The sequence below is a fragment of the Acyrthosiphon pisum genome, chromosome A2 (genome assembly GCF_005508785.2).
Source record: "Acyrthosiphon pisum isolate AL4f chromosome A2, pea_aphid_22Mar2018_4r6ur, whole genome shotgun sequence".
Classification (NCBI taxonomy): Eukaryota; Metazoa; Arthropoda; class Insecta; order Hemiptera; family Aphididae; genus Acyrthosiphon; species Acyrthosiphon pisum.
The window spans coordinates 55782561-55808811 of NC_042495.1; the positions used below are offsets into that span (position 1 = coordinate 55782561).

The window sequence follows — 26251 nt, forward strand, 5'->3', positions numbered from 1 at the left end:
TGAAATCTGATATTCGTTTCGCGCAATGGACGACAACAAACACAGAGACAACACCGGTGACGTGGACGTGTCGATGATACAATGAGCGTTATAAATATTGTGTGCGCGCGTCTGAAACAGCTGAGCGGTGTCGTCGATCACATGTGCGTACGTGTGGCCCGAGCGTGACGTCATAATATCATAATATATATTATTATTTTAGCTTCGACAAATTTCCTTTCAAACAATATTCACGCAAAAGGAAAACGGAATTTTACATTTAAACTTGCCGTTGGTGGACACATTATATACACATGAGTATACACGACACACGTATACCATCACTATGTAGTTAGTTGTATTATTGTTTTAACGTTTTAAAAATATTATAGTAAATTATTGTTTTCTGTATAGTCCGATCGATCGATGTATCGTAGGTACTAGACATATGAGAAGTAAACGAGTAATTTGTAATCATTTTATTGTATACCTATGTATAATTTTACATTTTTACTGCATAATGTAAGTATCTATACTAAACTGGTGTCTGTGGGTGCGGTACTCAAATGCTCAAACAGAACACGACTGGTTGTGTAATGTGCTCGGACGAAAATAATATTTAACATTATTACATGTATACGATATACCTGGTATATACTATACCATTATCATTGTTGCGTGAACATTTGAACGCCGCCGACTTACCTTCGTCGCGTATTGAGGCGAAGGGGAAAGAAAATAATGTTTTAAAAATTACGTAACTGTTACTATTCACCAAAGACTTCATCATCGTTCAAACAATATTAAGTCGATCGTATTTTGGGAGGAAATTTGTTTTGTATGTATTATACAGGGTACAGCCACCACCTGTCACATGAGTGCACGCCCAAGTTGCTTTTATGTGGTTAAAAATTTAAAATTATTGTTATCAAGTGAAAGCGGTTCTCTTGTGTGATTGACCGCCACCACCACCACCACCACCACCACCACCACCACCAGCGTTTCGGTGATAAAGACCTTGGCCCGGTTGTGGTCTATAGTACAAAGATATGGTGACGCAGTGGTTGTTCATGTATAGGCGAAATTTAATTGTCTCGGAAAATACGAAAAAAAAAATTTAATTAAATTACTACGTTGTACGCATTTGGTACTATGTATAGAATAACACGTGTATGTGGTTACCACGGTTACTTTTGAATAGAAATCAATAGGCTCATCAAACTTAAATGTCTTTTACTCGTGGTCCCGATGGCTGTCTGGTAGTAAAATGACGATATTATAAGGATAATCGATGACGGTGTTTAATGTTTATGAGTTATGACGCAAAATAATGATCTAATTGATTCATATCTTTACGACTAGCCAACTCTATTAACTCGCGGTATTCATGCAGAGAAAAAATTAAAAAATACTTTCAATTAATATAATATTATATCTATGTTGTGCGTGGCTTTTGTTTTATTATCTTTTTCACCTTCGTGTCACCTTATAATTACCTACTAAGTGTTATTATTATGCAAGTATATGCTTCGTAAACAGGACTACAAATATTGTAATTACACATTTACACATTAACTGGAGACAAACATTTTATTTGATAAAAAACAAAAATATTTTCAGTGCACAGTAGATTATCTTTTTTTAGTTTTTAATTATTGTTTGAAACTTTATTAAATTTTAATCACGTAATAACTAAATTTTTATCCGGTTATAATATATAGCAGCTTTTATATACAAAAAAAACTATTTTTTTTATTTTAATGGTAAGTATTAATCAATTTTCAAGTGAATGTTTTTTCTTATTAATATAACGAGTCATAGATTTTAATTTTATACAGTTCGTCTAATAAAACATAAATTTAATTTCGTAAGCCACGCGCATCCGTTTTTGTATTAAAGGAAAACTAGTATATATAGTATTAAATAGTGTCTCGAGAAAAGTTTTTTCTCGTTACCGGTTTTCAAAAGTTTGCAATAATTATGCATAATATATATCATACTCCTCCTCCGTCGCTCGGTGCGACGCATATATTATAATTCATCCGATCGATTTTTAAACGATTATCCGCGCACGAATATTATGCAACAACATAATAACCGCAAAACAGCTGCTGCAGTGATATATATATATATAATATTTTATAAACATAACTTCCTCTTATACCTAGTCCTATCATAGAGAACGGACGCACATATTATAGTCATATAACGATAGGTATTACGTGTACGGTGTATATATCGTCTGATGTATACATTATATCGTATAGCCGTCATTATAGTCTTATTATATTGTATATAGACTATAGAATATAGATTGAAAAATTCTATACGATTAGCCATTATAGTGGGTGTATTATAATTTCCGTTCGCTTTAAATGTTGCAATAAATACGCTTTTATTTACTCTGAAAAAAAGGCCGAAATGTCAGTCTCGTCTATTACTTTCGCTGATACGTTCCCGGGGCGGGGTAATATTATTTTCGTTACTGCAGTGTATATATATGCGATACGACGGCAAATAAAAAAATTCTGTCCGAAAGTGCACGTTGTAAACACAAAACGTTTGGTCCGCCCACCCGACCCTTGAAAGTTAATTTTCTTAATGATGTTGATGATATATAAAACTACTAGGCCGCCGACGAGTGGGCGGCCGGAATGGGGACGCTAACATCCTCGGTTAGGCGTTGGCTAATCGGATTCGCGGTCGTAAAACGGCGCACATAAGCGTGCGAAGGAATCCATTACCTTATTGGAACTTGATGAGCGAGAGAACATAACATAACCGCGTATGTAACAGTCGTGGTCGTAATCAACTGTCGTAGGAGCTGTATACTCGTCGACTATCACCATCGGTGGCGGCCCAGCCCTTATTTTTCATAAAAAAATCGTACTACACATTTCTTAAATGTACAATGAAATGATACAGGGCCGACGAGTAGTGGAAAGCCCCCTTTAGGTCTAAGATGAAAACACAATAACCACCGTAGCTGTGCTGATATCAGATTTTCGATATCTAGTCGATTGTCGTCGATGATAAGTGATAACAGGGGCGCCCGCAAAAAATCAGCTCAGTTGGTGCAAAATTATATTTGAGTTATACATACATAAGTACTCACATAATTACATTATTATACACTGATTTTTTTGTTCATTAAAAAATCCTAGTGGGTGCAATGGCACCCACTGTGATAACTAGAAAGAAAACTACGAAAATATTCTTTCTTAAACATTTGAATAATGTATAAATACTACCTATAGCCAGTAGTCTTATTTATTGAAATTTAATATGGGCACACACTTCTCGAATCCGTAGTGCATATTTCTAATTTCGGACTACCTACACACTTTGTGTCGAGATTCACTAAAATATAGGAGCCGGGCATCACCTATAGTAATAACGGCGATGCATATTATTTGTTTGCGCGTTGTGCTCTCGAACAGTGTTGGGAAAGTAACTTTTAAAAAGGAACTCCTCGTTCCCGTTCCTCGTTCCTGTCGCGAAAAAAGAACGCGTTCCCGTTCCTTTACACATTTTTTACGTCGTCAATGGTGTCTTTTTGCGAACAATTTTTAAGTCAGAAATTATCGGTTAACTAACTCCTTCCTAAAGAGCACCGATTTGAACAAAAATTATTTGTTTTATACTCTGTCCCACGAGAGAACAATCAGTCCGCCGACCGATTCTCGTCAGGGTCGCGCATTCGATATCGTTTAAATTAAAACGACTCACGTCTCATATCAAGACGATAGTCGATAAAACGTATGATATCAGATATAAGAAGAGAGAAAGTTCAATATTTACGAGAGAGATAGAATATAAGAGTGCTTTTTGAGGTTAGGTTACTAATCATTGGCGTTCTTATAACCTCAAAAAATATTGTATACCTTTATTCTCAGTTGATAAGCTCGATGTCCTATTCATTCTTATAATATCAATGATTATAACTTGTATGCTAATCTCGAACTAAATTAAAATATACCAACGATACCTAGGTTGTTCGTTTTACTATTTACTAATGATTGATGAAGTAATACCAAAATACCAACACTAAATATATTCTAGAAAATATTATTAGTTGTTAAAAACAGTTTTCATTTTTTTTTTTTTTTCATTATTTGAGGAACGGAAATTTTCGTTCAAGTTCCTTAAAAATAGGAACTCTTTCCCGTTCCTCGTTCCTATATTTTAAATAGAACGCGTTCCGAGCCTCGTTCCTTCCCAACACTGCTCTCGAAGAATGATAAACGGGTGTATTATACTATTATAGTATATTATTATCTTGCGGGGGTCGGAGTTGGATCATATCCGGTCACAACCATCCAATTAATAATGATAATAATAATAAGTAATGATATTATGCGAATATTTTCCTCTCTCAGTCCGGTAGGTCTGATATAACAGCGTCATTTCCCCAGCCATCTAACGCGTGCACGCACGCCCATCAGTGTATCTGATGACAATCGTTAGGTGGGACGAGGTGGCGGGGAACCACCATCGTCATACGTGTAGGAAGATGAGAACTTCGATAGCTGTCGTAGCGGAAACGAAAATAAAATATTTTAAAAACTAAGATATGAGATGGTAGTATGTCATGTATAGGGGTTCTGATTTTCGTTCGTTGATCGTTATAACGTCGCGTTGTTGTATTTACTCTGCAGCCACTGAATAGGTATTGTGCATGAGGCTTACGTTTTGATATTCAAACAGTATAATAGTAATATAATGTATTAACGTGCCCAAACACACGTATAATTAATTTCTGAGTTAACATTAACTAGGTAATGCAGGCAAAAAAACGGCACGAGTACGTACTCGATAAAATTACTGTATTTATATAGTATTTACTGACGTGTGGTGTGTAACATCATGATCAATGTTTGTGTGCGTTATTATTTACACTGCAGTCTATTAATTTATTGTTCTGTTGTTGTATGCGTTCGTAATAATATAATAATCCGGCTCGCAAGATTGGTACGTTTTTGAAAAATAACCGCGAATACTTATATTGAATATAAATTTCTATGTCGAATCCGCGTCTCTGTTTCGGCTGCACTAAGTATAAGATTAAGACAACCCAAAAAAGCAAAAAATTGATTAAATTCAATAGTCAAATTAATTTTTATTGTAGGTATTGTAGGTTTCACGGTAACCTGTAATTTTATGTCCCATTTGACCTCTAAATAGGGTATGCTACATTGTGCATATCCCGAGGGTAACATTAAATTTTTTTCATGCAAATGATTGTGTGCGTGTTACACGTGCAATATATATTATTAATATTATTTAATCCTATAACCGCATACGTATTGCGAATAATTCTTTTTTTATCCAAAGAACAAGTTGCCGTGTTTTATAACAACTACTTTACTACCGGGAAATGCGTTCTACTTCAGAATTCAAATTTAATTTTATCAAACTTTTAACTTTGTGGTGTCTGTTTATTTTATTATAATCATAAACGTGCACGATTTTTTTTTCGTTACACCGTTCTTTTTTAAAAAATGGTAATAGTGATTGAATGATTTAAATTTTAACTTCATTATTGCAATAGATCTCAATGTATAAAATACTCCATATATTTTTTTATTGTACCCACTTCTTATAATATATTGACAAACGTAGTACGCTACTCAATATTTTCCACTTCGAAGAAAATGTATGAATCATAAATATGTATTAATAATTTACCATTAGGCAATTGTATAATATATACCTAGTGGGAATTAGGTAATTTTTCATTTTATTCATTTCTATGGTAATAAAAAAGCGTTACTCAAAATCGGTTAGGAAATAAAAATATCTGTACTCAGCCCCCCATTCAAAAACGTATTTAGGTTAAAAACAAATATTGCAATACCTATATATTATTATAAGCCAGAGTGTGTAATTTATATTACTTATATGCATTTAATTTTATTCGAACCTTTGAATATTTTCTTATATAATATAAAGGTGACATAATTTAAATTTTTTAAATAATTCATAACCATTGTTTTTGGATAAAAAAGGTACAACTCCAGGGTTTGATACTCCAGTCATCTAAAACCCCTTCATATTTAACAAATCTTTTATCAACTTCTAGTTTGTTCGAATTCTAGATTAACAGTTTACTGTTTAGACATTTTATAATTTTGTTGACTGTAATTATTTGATTTTTTTATTAATATTTACTAGATATTAAGTAATTATAAAGTATTATGAAATTAACATCGTTCTTGCAAAAACAGATGCAATATGTTTTTTGTATTTCATGTAATCGGATGTCGGTTTATTTAGAAGTTTAGCTATTTAAATATGGAAAATGCGTGTAATGTGTAAACAAATCATGTCAAGGCTGAGAAAAACATTTTTAATTACAAGTCTATACTTCTGTTGTTTAGATGTTATTAATAGCCAACAAATTTGCAATTAATACAAATTTCTATGTTACACACACATACGACATAATACGCAGTGTTGATTTCAAATTAAACACTAAAGGCAGTCTGTTCCCGATTAACCGATAATCAGTTGCGCCAATTTAACAGATTCAAAGTCACTTCGTTAATAGTTCAATATAATTATATAAATAAGTGAAAATTTAGTGGCGTACGCAGGATTTTTCAATGGTGGGGGGGGGGGGGGGGTTGATAATTAATTACAATTTTATTTTTATTTTGTCCTATCTAATAGTTTTAGGGCCCGTTTTATAATCATAGTTTAAACCTCGGTTACGCTTGAACCACTGATTTTGCCGGTCGAATTCGGTGGTTTAACCGGAGTTCAACTATTGTAAAACGGGCCCTTAGACGTTTAGTTGATGTATTTGAAAATGTTTGTACAACTTCAACTTCTCAACTTTTCTAGTAGAAAAATGTTCTAACCATAAACTTCAGTAGAGGTGTTGGAAGCAAATTGAATCTAGATGGAACTTTTGGGAGGTCGAAATTAAAAATTCTCAGTATTTTTTAAACCAATCGGGAAAACTAAAAATAAATGAAAAATAGTTTGGTAACCTTGGTTAGACCGTCTTCGCTTGGGTTGTATTTGATTAGTTTTCGTTTTTTTCCTAAAAATGTCAATAAAAATTATTCGTTCGGTCAAAAAACTTAAAAATGTAATTCAAGGTTTTATTTTATAGTTATCTAAAAATATTAATGAAACATAGACACTATTATGTTTTATAAGCATTTAAAATTCAAATTTTGACAAAACTACAACAATTAATTTTTAGTTAAAAATTTATAAAATATAAAATTTGTATACCTAAGTCTTGAAAATTCAATACAAGATCTTTCATACAAGTAGTTCTACAGTAGTTACTAGTTCATACTTTAACCAAAAAATTACTGATAATTTTAAGAAAATTGGTATGCAAATACAATGTTTTTGCAAAAATGAATTTATTCTAGTACCTAAGACGTATATGCATTTTCGTCTTAATTACTAGTTGACGACAGTTGAAACTTGATAAATATTTATTATTTTTAAAGTTATAATAATAAGGGCAATGGGGGGCTTCAGCCCGTTAGCACCCTCCCCTCTGCATACGCCACTGAGTGAAATCAATTTTTTATGTACATGTAATTATAACGACAACCATAAAAAGTATATCGATTTTTTGCAATGCACCGACTTAAATGCAAAAAAAGTTTCTATTTACAAGTATGGATATTTAACCTACCTAAAATATGTGTTTATATACAGTGGCGTGCGCGTGTCTGTATTACGAACACAATGCGATTTCCGTAGTGCAAATGAATTTAGCGATTAAATATTATTATCATTTATGCGAGAAGGAATAATAAACACGTTCGCCAAAATCACCCATAGAAGAGCCTCCTTTTAAATTGTACCTAGTGACACCGGCGTAACCTCGAACGATTGCCAAATATCGTTTTAAAAAATTACCGCTAATTTAGGACGAAAGAAGGTTGTCTGCCGGTCGACCGTTTATTTGAATACTTATATTCACTAAATTCACGCTCGCTCGCGATATCTGTGCTATTAATCGCCAAACGGATTATAATATACATGTCGTATTCGCATATTCTTGTTCAAATAAAATCGTCAGTTAGGTTGTGGGGTTGTTGAATTTATAGTCGTCAAACATGCGGGAGAATGACCTAATTAGAATCTCTGTATGCACATGATAATATAATATTATATCAAATGCGGGTTACGACTGCGCTGAAATTACGGGGACACTCAAAATTACTTGGTCGGGACGGTTTTTTCAAAAAAGTTCTACACCCGTTGTCGGCTTAAACGTGTTGCCACTACCGCATAATAAACGACTACGATCATGTACGATACCAACGTCACGTTTCGGAATATCTGAGGATCTTTGGCGTCTAAAGGTCAAGGCATCTTCTGCAGTATATACTATATAGGTACGATAAAAATAATAATAATGACTTCGCGGTTTTTGTGCGAATAGAACACATCGTTCACGACGACCTTCAGTGGCGTGTGTTGTAAAAAACCCAGGTCACAGTGTCTTACAGTTTTATATTATATTCACGTGACGTCTTATGTTTTATGATTATGGTTATAGGGTAATGTGATCGAGCATAAACGTAACAATACATGCGGTTAAAATCCGTCGTCGCCTCTTTATATTTTAATTGTAAACGAGTTACGGCGAAGAGAGTATAATATTATAATAGATTTTTGTTTTTTTTTACAGGAGCAGTAACTTTTTGAAACCTGGTGAAATGAAGCCACCTTACTCGTCGATGAGCCGATCGACTAGCAGTAACATGAGAAGTAGTCATTCTTCGCACCACAGGCCCACACATAAGCCCAACCTTGCCATACCAAATGTAAAGAATGTAAATTATAAATTTTCACAGTCTTATGCATAGGCAAAAATAGTGGTGGGCTGGGGGGGAGGGGCAAGTTCACCCGAACGGCTGTATATAGCACCTCACTTCCAAAATCCCTTAAGATTTTACACCAAATTGGAATACATGAAAACATTTTCATTTCTACATCAAAATCTAAATCTTCAGCCCCCCTCTCGAAAAAAAATCCCAAAAACTGTTTACGCCAATCTTACATACGATGAGGTTCATTCATGTTTTTGTTTATTAATTTCTTTGATTTTTGCAGAGTCATAATTCAAACGATACCAACACGCCCAGCACGATCGAAGACATCCTTAACGTGAGTAATTGTGTATTATAATAATTATAAATGTATTATATTATTATGTACATTGCTCAATGTCGTCTTACATGGGTATGCGTCAATTCACCGTAGCTAAATTCATCGCGCGTCAAATGATAGCGGTCAATTCATCGCATGTCAATTTATTGTGGTCGCAATTAATCGCACGTCAATTTATCGCCAAATTTTATTATAAATTTATAATATTTTATTATTTAAATAATCACGAAAAATCACAAAAACATTAATCACAATAAATATTGTTTGTCGTTTACATAATATACATTATTTACAAAATTTACAATTGCAATTGAAAATTATGAGTTATTCCTTGTAAATAGTCGTCGATAGATCTATTTTCAAAATCATAGCATATTTGCTTTAGACGTTGAGCTTTATCTTGATACTTTTTTTTTGCTGGTGGACATTCTCCAGCTATATATTGTTCGATTTTTATTTTATTCATGTTTTCCTCTTTTTTCAATGCTAATATAAATTTCCATATACTTGGATGACATTGATTTAAGATCAATGTAAAATAATTGTGCCATCCTTCAACAGCATTATTTGTTCTTGGTAAATCTTCAGAAACCAACGAATAGCAGCTCCAAATCAAAATTTTAAAAATAGACGATCGCCTTTTTCGTCGCCTGTCAGTACGTCCTATCCAAGTATCGTCAAAATAATTAAGAATTGGTGATAGTAGTTCGTCATTTTCAATAAAGTATTTGGTGTCCAACAATTTTTCATAAGATTCAATAACCATATTTTCTGGTACATAAGCTAAGCTTGGTAGTTTACGAATCTGTAGCGCAAAAGTTACGTCATCTATATATTTTTTTTGGAGGCCTGCGGCTTGAATTTGTCGCCAAATACATTGCGACAAATGAAAGAAACAACCTTTTAGTTTTGCTTCAGGAAATTCAGAAGTTATTGCATTCATTGCACCTTTTTCAAAGTCGACCATAATTGTCTTAGGACTTAGATCAGGTTCAATTGTTTTTAGTGCTTGAAACATACGTTTATAGGGGTTTTCTTTTATATTTGGCAATAAGATGTAAACAGACGGTAACACATTAGAATACTGAACAGCGTGAATTGTATATAATTGATAAAATAATGATGGTGCACTAGAAAATGTGCCATCACAAAACCAATTGTCGCATTGTGTCATAAATTACAATAAACGTGTTGTTGAAAAAATTAAAATTCGTTCAGTATTAATACCACTATCATATTGCAAAAAAAGATTTCCATCTATGGTTTTTACATTTCATCGGGTATGATAAAATTTAAGTCTGTCGGGTCGTTGGGCAACTGTAATTTTTGCTTACGTACACGTTGAATAGTTCGTTTAAGTATATTTATATTAGGTAACTGCCCAGACGATTCAATAGGAATTTGATTAAGTTTTGAATTTGATTTAATTACCGATTGTGTACTCATATCACTATTATTACTGGCTATATCTTTTAGTTTATTAAGTGTTTTTTTTTACCTGAATTTCTGATGAACTTGGAACGTGATTGTGGTCAGTGTTTTTTAATATTTTCCCTTCGCTTAGGTGAAGTCGTCCGCGACATTTATTTTTATAATACTGATTACATTTCCATATGGATTTCGTGTCATTTTCTTTTTCTTTTAAAAAAATGTGGCCATCGTAGCAAAGCATATCCTTCCCTTTCTCAGTTTTTAGCATTTGAAAAGTCATAATAGAATAATTTTATTATAATAATAAATTAGCGTACTCGATAAATACACAACGGGTAAAATGACGATTTGACAGTTGTCATAAGACTGAGGCTATCATTAACAGAGATCATTAGAGTTCAAAAATCATAAAAACGATAACATGCGATAAATTGACGTTGCGATAAAATGACCACGGTGAATTGACGCACGATGCATTTAGCCGCGATGAAATGACGTGACACCGTCTTACATGTCATCTGTTTGTTATGATTACAGGAAATGACCGTCGGTCTTCCGCTCGTGTCAGACATCGCTGAAACTCCGAGGGTCTCGATCGTCGACTCCAAGTACACCGCAGACGGAAAGGTGGAACCGCAGCAAAGGATGAGTCCCAAAGGTAAGCACATACACATAGTGTAAACGCTTATGTTGTTCGCGATCTATCGCTGTGACTACCAGCTATAGATCATAACCAGGTACCACTGCCATTATACCACAGGTGGTTATAAATTTTAATACAGTATTATTACTGCGATAAATATACGCACTTGGTGACTGGCGTAATACATTTTAAACTCGATATATCTCTCGGGCGCAGGTTTCTCTCACCATCTCCACGGTTGTTTTATGGGATATTTCGAAAGTTGATCGTTGTTGTCATTCATTATTTTAATATTTACCTTCATACGCATTAATGATTAATCCTACATTCCTACTGGAGTCCGCCAAAACTCTTTAATTTTGTTGGTAATACATTTGTAGTGTCACTCATAGTGGATTATTGTTGACTATATATTGTATCTAAACTTATGCGGTTTTGATTTCAAATACCATTAACTTAAATAATAATGTGTATAGTACTGCAGTGTGTTATATTCATTATTATAAATTTATAACTTATGTAGGTATTACTGGTGTTTGTTTCGGTAATTACCCGTCGCAGTGTTGCAGCATAATACTAAAGTGACTTGTTGTAGATTTTTTTTATTTTGCGTCAAACAAGATGCGATTGAGTCTCGAGGATCGGAGTATACATTTTTTGTTTTCTACTGTACGTTAAGGTTTTAGTGTTTTTTTGTTTTTGTTTTTTTTTTCGCCAACGTAAACACACACACAATCGCATACGTACTACATTCTATTAATATACTCGCGTAAGGTGTGTGTCCCGTAGTTGGGTGTCCATCGTGTGACCCCCTCATCACCCTCTATCTGGTTACCGCGTCGTTGTCGTCATTGTCACCGCGTTGACCTACCTGACACCTTTTCGCTTTAGCCCACGTCACTGATGCTTCGTTACATTTGTATCATTTAACCCAATTTATTATTTTAAATTAGTACGGGCGAAATTATGTCGTATGTAATTTATTTGTACACTCTATTGTCATCGTGGCGTTAATAAATAAATAAATAAATAGATAGATTATATCTCATTATTGAATCATATACAAACTAAATCACTTAATTTGTATTTTGTTTATAATTTATAAACTACAATTTTAATTTTGTATAAATTAAATCAAATATTTTAACTTTTGAAACTAATTGTGAAAGTACCTAAACAAAGTTTAAAATACTCAATTTGATGCAAATAAAAAATCTCTTGTTTCATGAGACGTGAGTCCACTCGTATTATATTTTCCCCGTCTGTGTAGTTAATATAATATTATTATAGTGTACAGTATAATATATTAATGTGCGTCGTTGTTTCTATCGAAAGTAGGTACGTAATCGGCATCGCAAACACCCGGTATTTGGGGATAGTGTATTTCACTGTGCGTTGTAAAATATATTATTATTATGATTTATTATTGTTCTATATCGAATTTCAAAAATTCCCTTCCGTTCGTCTTGACCTTTACGACAAGGGCTTTGCGATTCGTTTGAAAACACACGACTGCTTCAGCCGATAAGGGTTACAGGCTTCGGTGTGGGATCGTGGGCCAAACACATTTGGATCGTAACAAGGAGCGTTGTTCCGTCAAAACTCACAAAATATGTGCGCAGTGTGCACGAAAAAAGAATATCATAAATTCGGAAGAAAAAAGTAAATCCTTAAATAAATCTGTCACGCTCAAGTCTTCGGGGAGAGGTGTATAATACGTATACAATATACGATGGTAGGGTACACATTTGTATGTTCACGGCGGAGAGGTCTCCTTCGGTGCGCATACACGTATATTTATATAAAAATATAGGTAAGTACTTGCTATATTACTACTGGAGAAATTTGTCCGTTTTTCTAAATATTGATTTACTCGTTGATAGAATTTAGTTGCAATTATTAGTTGCTGCTTTTTCAAACAATGTTCGCGTTTAATTATATTTCTATATTGTATCCATACACGTGCTCAGTAATTATTGTAATAATGTCGTTATAATAATTGTATACCTTATGTATACGAAAACACTTCGGGTAGTTGTTGTTCGGCTCCGATTTACCTTTCAAACGTGATTACGCACAATTATCGTCCTCCGTCACCGTCTGTAGAATTTTCTTCGCCATTCATTGTAAGTTTATTATGATTTATAAAAAAAAACTAGGTCAAATTATCGTCAGACCATATATACATATTGCTATATTATTATAGTTAGGTGGATTACTTTGGTATAGAAAAGGTAGGATGGTGATGATGGTGATCGTAAATATGGTCGCCATCGTTAAATTTTCCTAGGAAAAGTACGCATAGCGACTAGCGACGAAATAAAAAAAGAAATCCTACCTGTCGCCCCGACTGTGTACCGTCGATGGAAGTTGTACATTTTCGCGAGGGGTGGCATACGAAGTACCGCACCATTACCATACTCTATTTTGTACATATTATTATATTATTATATTATATTGGTATAGCGGGCGCGCTCTGTGTACGTAGTAAAATATCGTCGGCGCCACGTGTGTTCAGCGGATCGTTTGCGACGGCGTGGCGCGGTGGGCGGTCCCTTTTCCGGGGTGGCGTCCACCCTCTTCCCGCCAAGTAGACGTTTTTCTTTTAACCAGAGTATAAATGTATAATAATATTGTACCAACCGTTCGCCCTTATCATGCCGCGCTCCTCAACACTTACTGGCATTACTTACTTACTTACCTACGTTTTTATCGTGCTGTTGTTTTTTTAACGCCAATAATGTGATATTGTGACTGATCCGCCGAAGATATTCGCGAGCGCTCTGTTCGGCGTGTTGCGATTATACGGGTATCTCGTCCGTGATTATGGTTTAACCACACCTTTTTCCTGAACATCCGTCGCATCGTTTTTTCGTTACGGGTTCGGTTGATGATACCATCGTCTGCCCAGAGCCGCCGCTGACTCGCCATTTCACCATGAAAGATACCGTCCCGTTCATTGAGATCAACGCTTGATATTTTATTCGGTGTACTAAAAAATAACTACCTACTTGCTACTTGCTTCGCCTTAATTGGAAGCCATCGAGTATCGTTTGTTTTCGGTCAAATTCTTAAAATAGTAATCTCTATGTATTATATTATATGGAACGAGTTGCCAAAATAATAATACGATCCCTTCGCCTCGCCTTTGTGCATAATAAACGTGACGTTTTCCAACATTTAATTTCGCTGTAGTGTCGGCGATATTACATTTTTTTTTATTATTATTTTGGTCGTCGGGTAAAATATTGTGCGTGTGCCAATGTTCTTTGATAGTTTCGTTCCTTGTCGTCTTGAAAAAAAAAACATTAAAAAAATTAAACCAGAGATATATAATAATTACGGTATTGCATTTCATGTTCATTCAATGTTCTTCTGATAATAATATTAACCGTGTGCCGTACACACGGAATAAGATATACCTTAGTCCGTGATCGTATAAATGACGTAAAATTACTTGATTCTATTTCTCTCTCAAGGTTAGGATATCTCATTTAAATAGGTATAGGTATTGGTTTCACGTTATCTTCAATTTTTTTAATTACACTATACTGTTCATAAAATCGATGAGTGTTATGTGTTTGAGCGAATATGATAGGAATGTTTTAGTGCTAGATAACATTTTATTTCATGACCGGAAATATTGACTAGTATGTATATATTTATCAAATATATATTATGTTGTAAAATGTATTAAGCATTTAATATATATCAGCCGTTGTTCAGTAACTATTGTGCTCGACTATTGAAAACACGATGTCATTATATAAGTGTTATTAATTATTAGTTATTTGATATTTCATGTAAGTACTATGCAGTACTATGTACTATGTAGTGTACCAAATATGGATTCATAAAACCCGAATATAAATTTAGTAATTGATGAGTTGCACTATTAGATTAATAAACATATTTACAATCTTGGGGTAAGAACAATGTTAGATGAAATAATACTAATGCTAAAAATTTAATTTTTAATCACCGATGGAATTCACAGAGAGTATCAAATATGTCAAAATGAGGGGTACCTATAAAGCATTGATAAAGTATTGCCCAAACGCATGTATTATAGAATATAAAAGATCGTTGAAACACATAACATTATTTTAATATAATTTGCTCAAATATAATGTAATTTTTACGAACTCGTCCAGACGCAACTCTCTTAAATCTTATATATATATATAAGATATATAATATACTTCCGAAAATCATAATACAATCGTCTGAAATATCGATATGTGCAGATCGATAATTTTAATAATGACTCGATTTAATTAAAATACTACGAACGTGAGGAATATATTAATAGTATCGTACGTATCTATCCAATATCTACCAACTACTATAAAATATTTTAATCTACATTTTTACTTACTATACATTCATAATAATATGCATGGATACCCAGTACCCATAGATAACCTTAGAAGAGTCCATTTAAGCACCATTTTCGAGCCGGTTAGGTTAGTTCCGGCTCATGTTTTGATTTCAACCTTAACTTTTGTAGAATATTTACTGTATGTCATTTAATTTCAATTTATTTTTTTATCTCAGTATTCTAATTTTATCCTGACTCGTGAGTGTGTAATTGTTCTATTGTTATATAGAAACTTTAGATAAAGGGTCTTGATTAATCATGACAATTTTAATTTTTTAAATATATTGTTGATTATTTTTAAATTAATATTTAAAAAAACAAACAGTTTAATGCGAACATGTAATGTGCAGGTTTGGATTAATTCTATTGTCAAATTTGTATGTATTACTAAATTAGTACATGACACATTTCATATTATGAATTCATGAAGATAAAACCTGAGTAAAGTTAACAAATCACAACGAATTTTTAAACTTCAGATATTTCAAGCGTCTAATGCGCAGGTACAGAACAAGTAACACAACCAACACAATAACACATATATCCGACACACGTGTACAACTGACTAAATAAAGTTAAGTATTTTATTAAGAGTATTGTATTAACAATTGGACGTTTTATGCATAGGCGTGCGTAGGCCTCTTTTTCAGAGTATGCAGAAGGCTCCACTGGTGCCCCCTAAAAGTTATTTTAAGCATTTAAAATTCTGATAAAACACAATACGCAAACAATGAAATGCTTTACTAAAAAAAAAAAATATTATATTCAATCATACAAGTTGTACAAACAAAAAAAACCGTTGTCATATAAATAAAAATTATAATTTATCATAACACCATTGGGTAGCGTTTTTGAAATCATCATTGATTTCTTCGGGATTTAAATTAATTACTTTACTATAGGTTCGAGCTTATCCGTATTGACAGATCGATTGATTGACTATGAAATCCAATATTCTTAATTAAAAAATAAAAACTGAAATATTGTAACAAATACTATGATAAATACAAAAAGTATGCATTTTTCTAATACTTGGTAGTTGATAACTGGATGTCTAATTTGGTCATAGGCAGGGGTATGTTCATACGTCAGACGGTGGTTAGCATGTGAATCATACGTTAGTCTGATATAATTTCCTTTGTATTTAATCATATTTTGTTATCATTATAAATATTTTAATATACGTACTATTTTTTTGTAATTATTTTTCTAGCGCAAAAAAGGTTTTTTTCCAGAGTAGATTTTTGCCCTTCAATGAACTTCTGGGTATGCAGCTGCATACCCTGCATACTCCCTGCGCACGCCTATGGTTTTATGATTTATACCGCTATAAACGTTGAAAAGATATTAGTCGTGATATCGATATCGATGCTGCAGGTTTTGTACATCTTCGAAATTTTAATAAAATATGTAAATCAATGTAAAATACGTTTTAAAACTATTATTTTTTCGTCTTTGGGTTTTAGAATTAAAAACTCTGTAAAGAAATCAAAATGTGGGTACTCGTTAGTCATGTATTAGATAACCGGTGTACCATCCTGTCTATTAACCTGTATAATTTTATTGTTTTACAGTGTTAGAAACAGCGTTAACAGCGTACACTACAATACTAAACATTATCTTCGTAAATATAATATAAATAATTTACTAGTAAAGACTAAAGACTATAATATAATATAGTGATATCAGTTCAGTGTCGACCACCGCTATGTAAGGACATACACGAAACACATGTTGTGCTCGCGTTAACGAGATATTTGTTTTGTAGTATTACCTTAGTCGTTTTCTGCCTATAAACGTTTTTACAGAATTCAATTTTCAAACAATCTTTCCTAATCGTCTAGTTCTCGCATTTATGATATTAAAATAAAAAAATTATCATTTTATTCGTTTCAAAATCGATGTGTGTGGGCTATGAAAAATTAATCATTAAACCACAGCTTAACTATATTGCAATCACTGCAGTCTGATGAAAATTACTTTCAACGAATCACAAATGGATTATGAATAATAATTATTCAATACTTACCAACTATATTGATATAGCTCTGAGTAATACTTTACTACGCTGTGAGACAGCTTTGTGAAGTCTATTAATTACTTGTTACAGTTTTCACTTTTTAATAAGTTTCACAAATAAGACCTATATTAATTTTTGCTCACAGTCGCCCGATTTTTAACCCCGCTGCAACGTTTTGCGAATTATTGTCCTACCAAATATTTGTTAAACTACGTTGTAATCAAATGTTTCAAACGTTATAAATTATTATTATAATGCAGCACTACGGCACCACAGCTTTAACCGATGAGGTGTCATTTTTATATTTCTAGTCTAATAGATTATATTTAATATAATGATTTAATAATTGTCGAGTGTTAATTACTAATTTATGATTAAACATAATTATTGATTAAACTAACCTTATGTCGTTTTGAACACAACAATAGTAAATTCATATTTGAATTAAAATTAAGTTAAATATATGGTGTGGAATAAGAAGTGGGTATAATCGTTTTCGACTTACGATTTAAATGCTCGCCGATCTGGCCAGACGCGACGACCTTTCTATCTACGATTAGTATATATTTTATCGTTTACCTACCTCTCGTAGCAAACAGTAAACACATTAAATAAGTTCGATAATACAAATTCAATCTAACCAAATCATTATTGTGTCGATGAGCCTTTTCCATTATTTTATGTAGTTTATATTTAATGATCATTAATAAATCACCCATCAAATCAAAAGATAATGACGTAATACAACTATACAACAGTATAGATACACTATACACTAATATAGGTAGTTACTACTTACTTATAACTTATAACATACAATTACAATCTACTTTTCTTTAGTTTATCTACCTACTTTAGTATGTACTATAGTTTGATTATTTGATATTAGTATTTTATTATCGTGTCTGTACCCTGTAAATCAATAAAGAGAATATGTCCTCTGTAGATCGATGGACGATAGGTCTTGGGTAATAATAAAATCTATTACAAGATTAGTCTCAAAATAATACACTATAGGTAGGTAAAGTACAATATAAATATATAATGGAGACATAACAGTCGACTAGTGATTTGAATCGATATTCGTCTTATTGTGATCAGATTTTCGATTCGTGTTTGCCATGCACATTCATTAATGTCTCCGCGAATATTTGCAACCGTCGCGTTGTACCGCACGATTCCCTGCTTCTGCTGTGCACAATAAACGGAATTTGCGCGGCTCATTTTTAGATTTTTTTACTTTCTGTGATCTAAATAACGCAACCCGTCGTGAGTCCGGGTTACAATAATTTCGTAAATATCGGTGGGGGACGATGTTTCGATTAGTTTTTATGCGTGCGTGCGTGCGTCTTGTAGACATTGCAGCTGTTTGTCGTGTAGAAAAAAAATTAAACACAAAACCAGATGCCTTGTGTTTTTGTTTTCTCGTATAATAATATTATGTGCGTGTGTACGTGTCTACAGGCTAGTAGAAAACTCACGGCGACCAACAGGTAATATATTGAAAAAAAAACTCTAGACCGTTCCCGCGTGAATTTCTCACTATGTATAAAATATATTTAAATTTCGCGGGGTGTGACGGACGGTGTACTTCGCCAGTCTACCCTAGATATATCGCTATTATTATTATTATTATTATTATTATTATTATTATTATTATTATCATTATTACGAATACAATGCATAATATACGACGAGCTTATATTATTATGTATATACTAACCCCCCGACTTTAATCGATCCCTTTTTTTCTCTCCCACCCATCCACTGTTTCCCATTATATTATATATTATTCTGTTGAACCGTTCGCTCCCACCGGTTTATTATTAAATATAAGCGACGGGATTTTGTAGTGGGGTAGTATGCGCGGTTATAGTGGTGGTGGTAGGTATTCGTCGTCGATCGTCGTACTGCAGTTGTATTGTGTTGAAAAAGAGGGTCGTTGCCGCGACGTGCGTGCTCGGTGATTCACATGGCCGCCGTCGTTGTAGCCGGCATTGTATCGGTCGCATATTTTATTGTCGTATAGAGTTTTATTAGACGTCATTATAATATGACCGTGTGTCCGTTATAGATGCGTCCGAGAGCCTGAAAAAATTGCTCGGTGAATCCAAACAACTGTTTCCGGATCCCGTGCACAGAAACCAACAGCCGTCGTCGCACGGCGTCTCGCCGGACGCCGCTGCTTCCGTCTCCGCTGCAGCAGCAGCAGCCGCCGCGGCCGTGCCCATGGACGCCAAACCGTCGGGGCCGTACAACCATTCGCTGTTCGCATCGTGAGTATACTTGAATTCATAGGACATGCTATTATAACTAATAATACCATATTTATTTAGAATATAATATTATTTAAAGTGGCGTATCGGCTGATCTTACCTATATAGCTAGTACTATTTAAATTTTTTCCTTATAATTGTTAATTCTATTTGTCATTTAACTTAAGTCTGTTTTATATATTATATTTTAAATTGGGTCTGATACGTACTTTTTAACACAGAATACGGTAGTTTGGGTCGAGAAAATAACTTCTCATCACCCGACTGGTCTTTGTGATAGTAACCATGTTATTGTTGATTCCTGGACACTAAAGGATATTTTTGTATTGTTGTAGGTACATGGTCAAACCGTCGGTCAGAGGGTCTAACATAATGCCGCAACCGCAGCAGACGCAACTGATACAGGTAGGTCGAACGCAGTTAGATATTTTACCGTCTGTCTTAATCCCTTTCTCTTCTTCCCGGAGGCGTTTTTTTTTTTGTCCATAGTTGTTTACCTAAAATATATTGTTATCGCAGGAATCGCAACAGTTGTCGTTATCGCCACCCACTGACAAGGTCCGCCGGAGTTCCACGTCGACCAACGTCATATCGTCTGACACAACCAACTACAGTTCCACAAAGTGAGTTGTGTAGTGTGTACTGTGTATTACAGTAATACTATTATACAACTGTGGTGTGCTTTCGCTCGCCAAGTTCGCGTTTTGACCTTTTATGATACTTACGACCTCCGCGTGTCTGTAGGGCCGACAAGACCAGTAGTGACATGTCTGTGGATGAAGACAGCTCGTCCAGTGAAGAAGGCGAGAAGGACAGTAGTTCGGATAGTAGTTGTAGCGACAGTGAGAGTAACGACGAGAAGAAGGACACCGTCCCACCGGCAGCCGTTTCACCGCCCCCGCAAGAGGAACAGGAAGAAGAGCCCAAGTGGTATCTGAAAAACTTTTTGAAAAAGAGCACGCCCGACACGAACAACACGACCAGGACGTCACAACAGGTGAGTTGTTGCGGTGGCTTTTCTCGATAATGATATTAAACTCGATATCAATCCACGACCCGTTGTAGGATCGTAGTTCGACAATTCGGTGAATATAATATTATGTCTCTTTCACCTGTACCTAATTTGTACGATATCGCGGGTACAACCAATTTGTATCTTTGGGTCAACCCTGATCCACCGTTGATAATCCTGAATCGTAATTTCGATAATTTTGTACGTCACTTCGAATAATAATATTCATTGCCGTTTTCCACGGTCACGCGTGATAAACATAATATTATGAAATATTATACTATAATAATATATAACTATATAAGTACTATTTACCTATGTTAACACACTAGTGTGTTTTATCATCGAAAAACAACGGTTGCCAGTTATCACGTGACGATTGTTGAAACGAGGTTAAGTTTAGGACGAATGCTGTAGTGTCGCAACAATCTCAGAGCTCATAGTTATTTCTTTTAATGTTTTTATTATTATTATTATTTTATTTTTACCTTCGTTAAGGCTCTACATTACATAGAATAGGTACGCTATGCCACCATTTTGCGACTCATTTATCAATGATAAAATAAAGGGGGAGAAATTCAAATTCACATAACATTATTAGTCGTAAAATGGCGGCATAGCATACCTGTATCTATAGTGCCCTACCTTCGTCAGCTTTTAAAACATTCTTAATAATATTGCTATTTTTTAGTTCATGAAAATTAACTTCATAAAACTTTCATAAACTTGATTTTATTTGGGATTGACAAATTAATTCTTATTCTCTACAAATTTACATGAAAATATAAAAATTAAAATTATAAATAAAACGTATTTATTTTCATAGGAGGAACCTGTTGGATTGGGCGATCCTAAATCTAGTCCAGGTTTTCCTACGCAGCGATCTGAGGTTGTTGAATTACTATCGGAAATGTCAGATTCAGACTCTACTCACAGTGATAAACAAAAAAGCCAATCATCTTCATCATCTTCATCGTCTTCATCATCCTCATCATCCGAAGACGAAGACGATAAAAAGAAAAAACCTCGTGACACTAGTTGTGATAGTGATTCATCCTATAGTAGCCGTTCACATAAATCATCTAAACCAATAACGGACTTACACAAGAAATACTCGGCATTAGCAAAGTGTGAGAAAAAGGATCTCAAGAAATCATTAGTAAAACCTGCTAAATTAGTAGAAAAGAAATCGACACCAGTGATAGTAAAAAAAGAGGAACCAATTGAAGAACCAGTTGCAAAAAAGAGAGGTCGAAAGAAGGGTTCGACAAAAACTCCTAAACCTCTTCCGCCATCAAAAATCAAGTCAAAACCTTTGGTTTCATCAGATACAGAGGACGATGAACCACCAAAACCAGTAAAGATAAGTGAAAAACGAAGAGGTCGACCACCAGGTAGTAGTAAAAAGTCAAAAGTGGTATCAGCTAGCAGTGAATCGGAAGAATGGACTGATAGTAGCCGAAAGAGTCGGAAAAAAGATTCCGAAAAGAAGTCTTCACATTCAGTAAAGAAAACACCGTCTTGGGAAAAAAATCAACCTCAAAAACCTGTAGCTCGAGTCAGTGCTGCTCTACGTCCACCACGTTCAATTTCGAGCAGTGCAGACTCAGACTCCTCTGATGTAGAATGCAGGCCGCCACCCATATCAACAACAACTGAAAGTCCACCCAAACTTGATGTAGAGGGAATCAAAGTGCAAGATAAGAAAAAGAATGATACTTTAAGGAAACTGTTTATAACACGGCGTGAAGATGGTGGGGCCAAGAGTGGTGGAAAATCCAAAGGTGGAAAAGGTGGCAAAGGTGGAGTTATTATAATTGATAACAATGAAGCAATGCGCAATGATAACGAACGTGTTATATCTCCTGTACCAGTCATTCCACTTATACCTAAAGAACCAGAAGGCCTAAAGACTTTAAAATTATCTGTGCTGTGTAAAATACCATTAAGTAAATTGCCACCTAATTTAAATTACTTGGTGAAACCAGCAAGATCTGAAGAGCTGAGAACCTGTGCTGATTTGGCAAATACAAGGCAAGATGAAAAAAAACAAAAGCATAGACATCATAAACATCATCACAAAGGCAGTCCATCACAAACCATTTCAGGATCAGAAAAATCTAAATCCAATGAATCTCCAGCTAACACTGCTCCGCCTACTCAGCCTCTTCTCCAACAGCCTTCTTCTGATAGCTATTCCAAAGGCATGATGGATAATGTTAATGTATGGCGTAAGCCAACATCTGTTTGTGCAGTAATACCAGAAGCAAAAGTTAAACCCCTAGAGCATAGGTAATTTTTATTATTATTTATTGTTTTGAATTTGTATAATATAATTGTTTAAATATGTTATTAAATATGTATATTTTAAATTATAGTACCATGTCATACTTACAACGTCCAGCTGCTACCAGCGGTTTGATTCACGGCCCTTATGAAGAATCATCTGAAGATGAAGATGGTGGACCACCTCCTTTCCTTCCTTATAGTACCACCTCTGTTCAAATAATGGACCCTCGGTATAAACGTTCACTGGAACTAGATCAATACTCTCCTAATGCGTCGAAAAGACGAAAATTTCACAATCCAACTGGGTCAGCAACACTAGGAAGATATGCTGCAGGAATAGTAAGTGCATTTAAACACAGTTACAAATAAATAATAAGTTCAAATTAACTACTGATACTTTTCTATATTGGCCAGTAGACTACAATAAATTTTATTATTTTTAAAATTATGTTAATTTGCTTTTTAGTGCTTAACTTAATGTGTGTTACAGTATGATATTAGTTATTATTAGGTATAAGGAGTAAATTTAACATATTTTCTTCTGTATTTTTTTACATTTACTATTTTAAAAGTTATTGGACATACTACATACTGTATACCAGGGGTGGTTATATAGTTGATCGCAATCGACTGGTCTATCTTGGACGATTTCTCAGTCGATCTCCCTTGTTAGAATTTATTAATTATTCTTATAAATTTGTCATTTAGTAGATACAGTTATTAAATACACTGATTTTGGATTAACCTATTTGTGTGAAATGGCATTTTCTCACATGAAAGTTATAAAAGCTGAATTGGTAACCGTACAAGTTTTGGAAACCATGGTTAAAAGCTGAATAGGTACTGAGCTATACTTTCTGATGATCATTTAGACTTTAGTGCAGTGTCTTTGTTTGGCAGTTAGTGACTTTTACTGAGATTATAATAAACTGACCATAGTATGCAAATATGCAATGATACGCTTCTACGCCAACATCGTGTAATGTTCATACATTTTAAAATAATTAAAAAATTTAATGTGAAACACTAATTTTAGATAACTTTACACTTTTATTTTATTATTTATATATGTATGTTTATTACTAAAATAAAATAATTTTTTTCTATTAGTCGATTCTAAGAGAAAAAAATATACTCAATAGATCTAAATCAAAAAAAGTTTGGCCACCCCTGCTGAATACTATTTATTTGTAAATCAAAGTTATAATCTCAAAACAAAAAGATTAAAAATATTATAAAACATTTTTCATAACATTTTATATTATATTTAAATAAAGATTGATCATTTTTTGAAAAAAAAAAATGGAAATTAACCCTTCCATTGCTCCAGACGTACTACTATTATATCACTGTATAATATTCTCATTTTCCGGTAACCGTACAAGTTTTGGAAGCCATGGCTTGCATTATTTCAAACTTAAATAATTAGATCATAATATATATCTCAAAAAAAATCTTAAAAAAAGGAAAAAAAACAATAAATATTTTATTTTATGTAGCATACACTGATTGCAGTGGATAAATAGTATAGCAGTGAAAAGGTTAAATAAAAATTAAAATAAGTATAACTTGAAGTTGTAAACTGGAATGTGCCATTAAGTGTAAGTTCAAGTTTAAATTGTGAGAAACATTCAGTTTATCAGTTTTTCAATATTGAGGTGTGCAGCCAATTCACTATTGTTTTATATTCTTATAGATAAGTTATAAGTTTTTTTCTTAACCCATTAGCGCCGGAATTTTTTTATTTACAATTTTAACCGACATTTTGTTGAAAACATAATATGTTATATCTTAAAAATTATTGTAAAAAATCTATGTTGCCATATGGCAATGCACGGCATTAATGGGTTAATTGACTACTGTATATAATAATAATTAATATAAAATAAATAGTAACTATAAAATAATAATTCATTGTTTGTTTTCAATCAGGGCGACGGATTAATAAATGATATCTTGGTGGATCGCATGCATGAAGTTCCTGTACAACCTCCACCCAGACAACCATCATGGCGCATGCAATCCATGCACCACCAGTATCCTCCAAGGAAAAGATTCTTCTCATACTTTGTAACTGACTTGTACCCTGAAAATAAGTAAGATCACCAGAGAAATATTTATCTTAATTATTATTTACAATATTGTTATTTTTTTTATTTCAGTATGCACCAAGAGGTCCCCTTGAAAGAGGCACAAGCATTGACCAAATTAGCAGAGTACGAGCCTGATCCCATTACTCAAGAAATGAAATATTTGGACGGTATACTGTGTTTTGTACTTAGCGGACATTTGATGGAGAATGATGGGACTAGGGAAAGAGCAGTGCTTAAGATTTATAATGACACTGTTGACTTAATTAAGTATGTATTAAAAATTGTATTTTAATTATTTCCTTCTTAACATGTTTTCTTATGTTTTTCTGATATTTTTGTAGAGTTATTTGGTCAAAAATATACAACTATCGTGCAGACTGTGATCACGAGGAGCTAGACGAAATATTTGAAATGGCTGATAATCCAGAAAGGGATAATAGGCTGTTAATACTTTGGTAAGTACATGTTACATATTCAAAGCAATTTGATTATTTTTTGTACAAATCAATAAGTTACTAACTATTTGTTACAGGATGAGGTGTCTTAGTTTCTTGCGATTAAAATTGTTTAAACTACTTGTATACCAAAATCGACAGAATTTCAAGACTGTTCAGCAACATTTCCTGAAGGTAAACATTTTTATTTGAGATATTTGCATTTGTGTATGGTTCTAACTAAAATATTTGGTCAGAATGTGGGTTCAAGTCCCATTTCACCGTCTCCATCACCAGCCAGTTCTGTGGAGAGTCACTCTTCAGGATACTGTAGTAGTAGCATCACACCCAGTGGTGGAGCTGCATCTGGAGCTGTGACAGGTGTGATCGGTGTTCCAATAGTTGTGCACAATGCTATTCATTCACAGCACATATTGTATTGTCATTTGGCAGCAGCACATGAAATGTGGCAACGTGCTGACCTTTTAGTTATGCGCGGGAAACATACGCGTAAGATATAAAGGATTTAACTGTTTAAAATTT

At 33.7% G+C, this 26251-nt stretch overlaps 1 protein-coding gene across 5 annotated transcripts in view; it reads left to right on the forward strand.

The window, feature by feature from the left end:
- The window catches only part of LOC100167841 (AF4/FMR2 family member 1), a 161684-nt gene that overhangs the window by 134836 nt on the left and 597 nt on the right, over nucleotides 1-26251 (forward strand). For 4 of the 5 annotated variants that reach the window (XM_029489700.1, XM_029489697.1, XM_029489701.1 and 1 more), the window contains 14 exons: nucleotides 8648-8792; nucleotides 9073-9126; nucleotides 11098-11218; nucleotides 19679-19880; nucleotides 20216-20285; nucleotides 20400-20503; nucleotides 20625-20877; nucleotides 21719-23184; nucleotides 23271-23520; nucleotides 25114-25277; nucleotides 25344-25541; nucleotides 25616-25729; nucleotides 25807-25903; nucleotides 25966-26218. In XM_029489700.1, the coding sequence (XP_029345560.1) occupies nucleotides 8648-8792; nucleotides 9073-9126; nucleotides 11098-11218; nucleotides 19679-19880; nucleotides 20216-20285; nucleotides 20400-20503; nucleotides 20625-20877; nucleotides 21719-23184; nucleotides 23271-23520; nucleotides 25114-25277; nucleotides 25344-25541; nucleotides 25616-25729; nucleotides 25807-25903; nucleotides 25966-26218 (3491 nt within the window). The remainder of the gene's footprint in view (nucleotides 1-8647; nucleotides 8793-9072; nucleotides 9127-11097; nucleotides 11219-19678; nucleotides 19881-20215; nucleotides 20286-20399; nucleotides 20504-20624; nucleotides 20878-21718; nucleotides 23185-23270; nucleotides 23521-25113; nucleotides 25278-25343; nucleotides 25542-25615; nucleotides 25730-25806; nucleotides 25904-25965; nucleotides 26219-26251) is intronic. The other variant, XM_029489698.1, reaches the window with a different exon arrangement.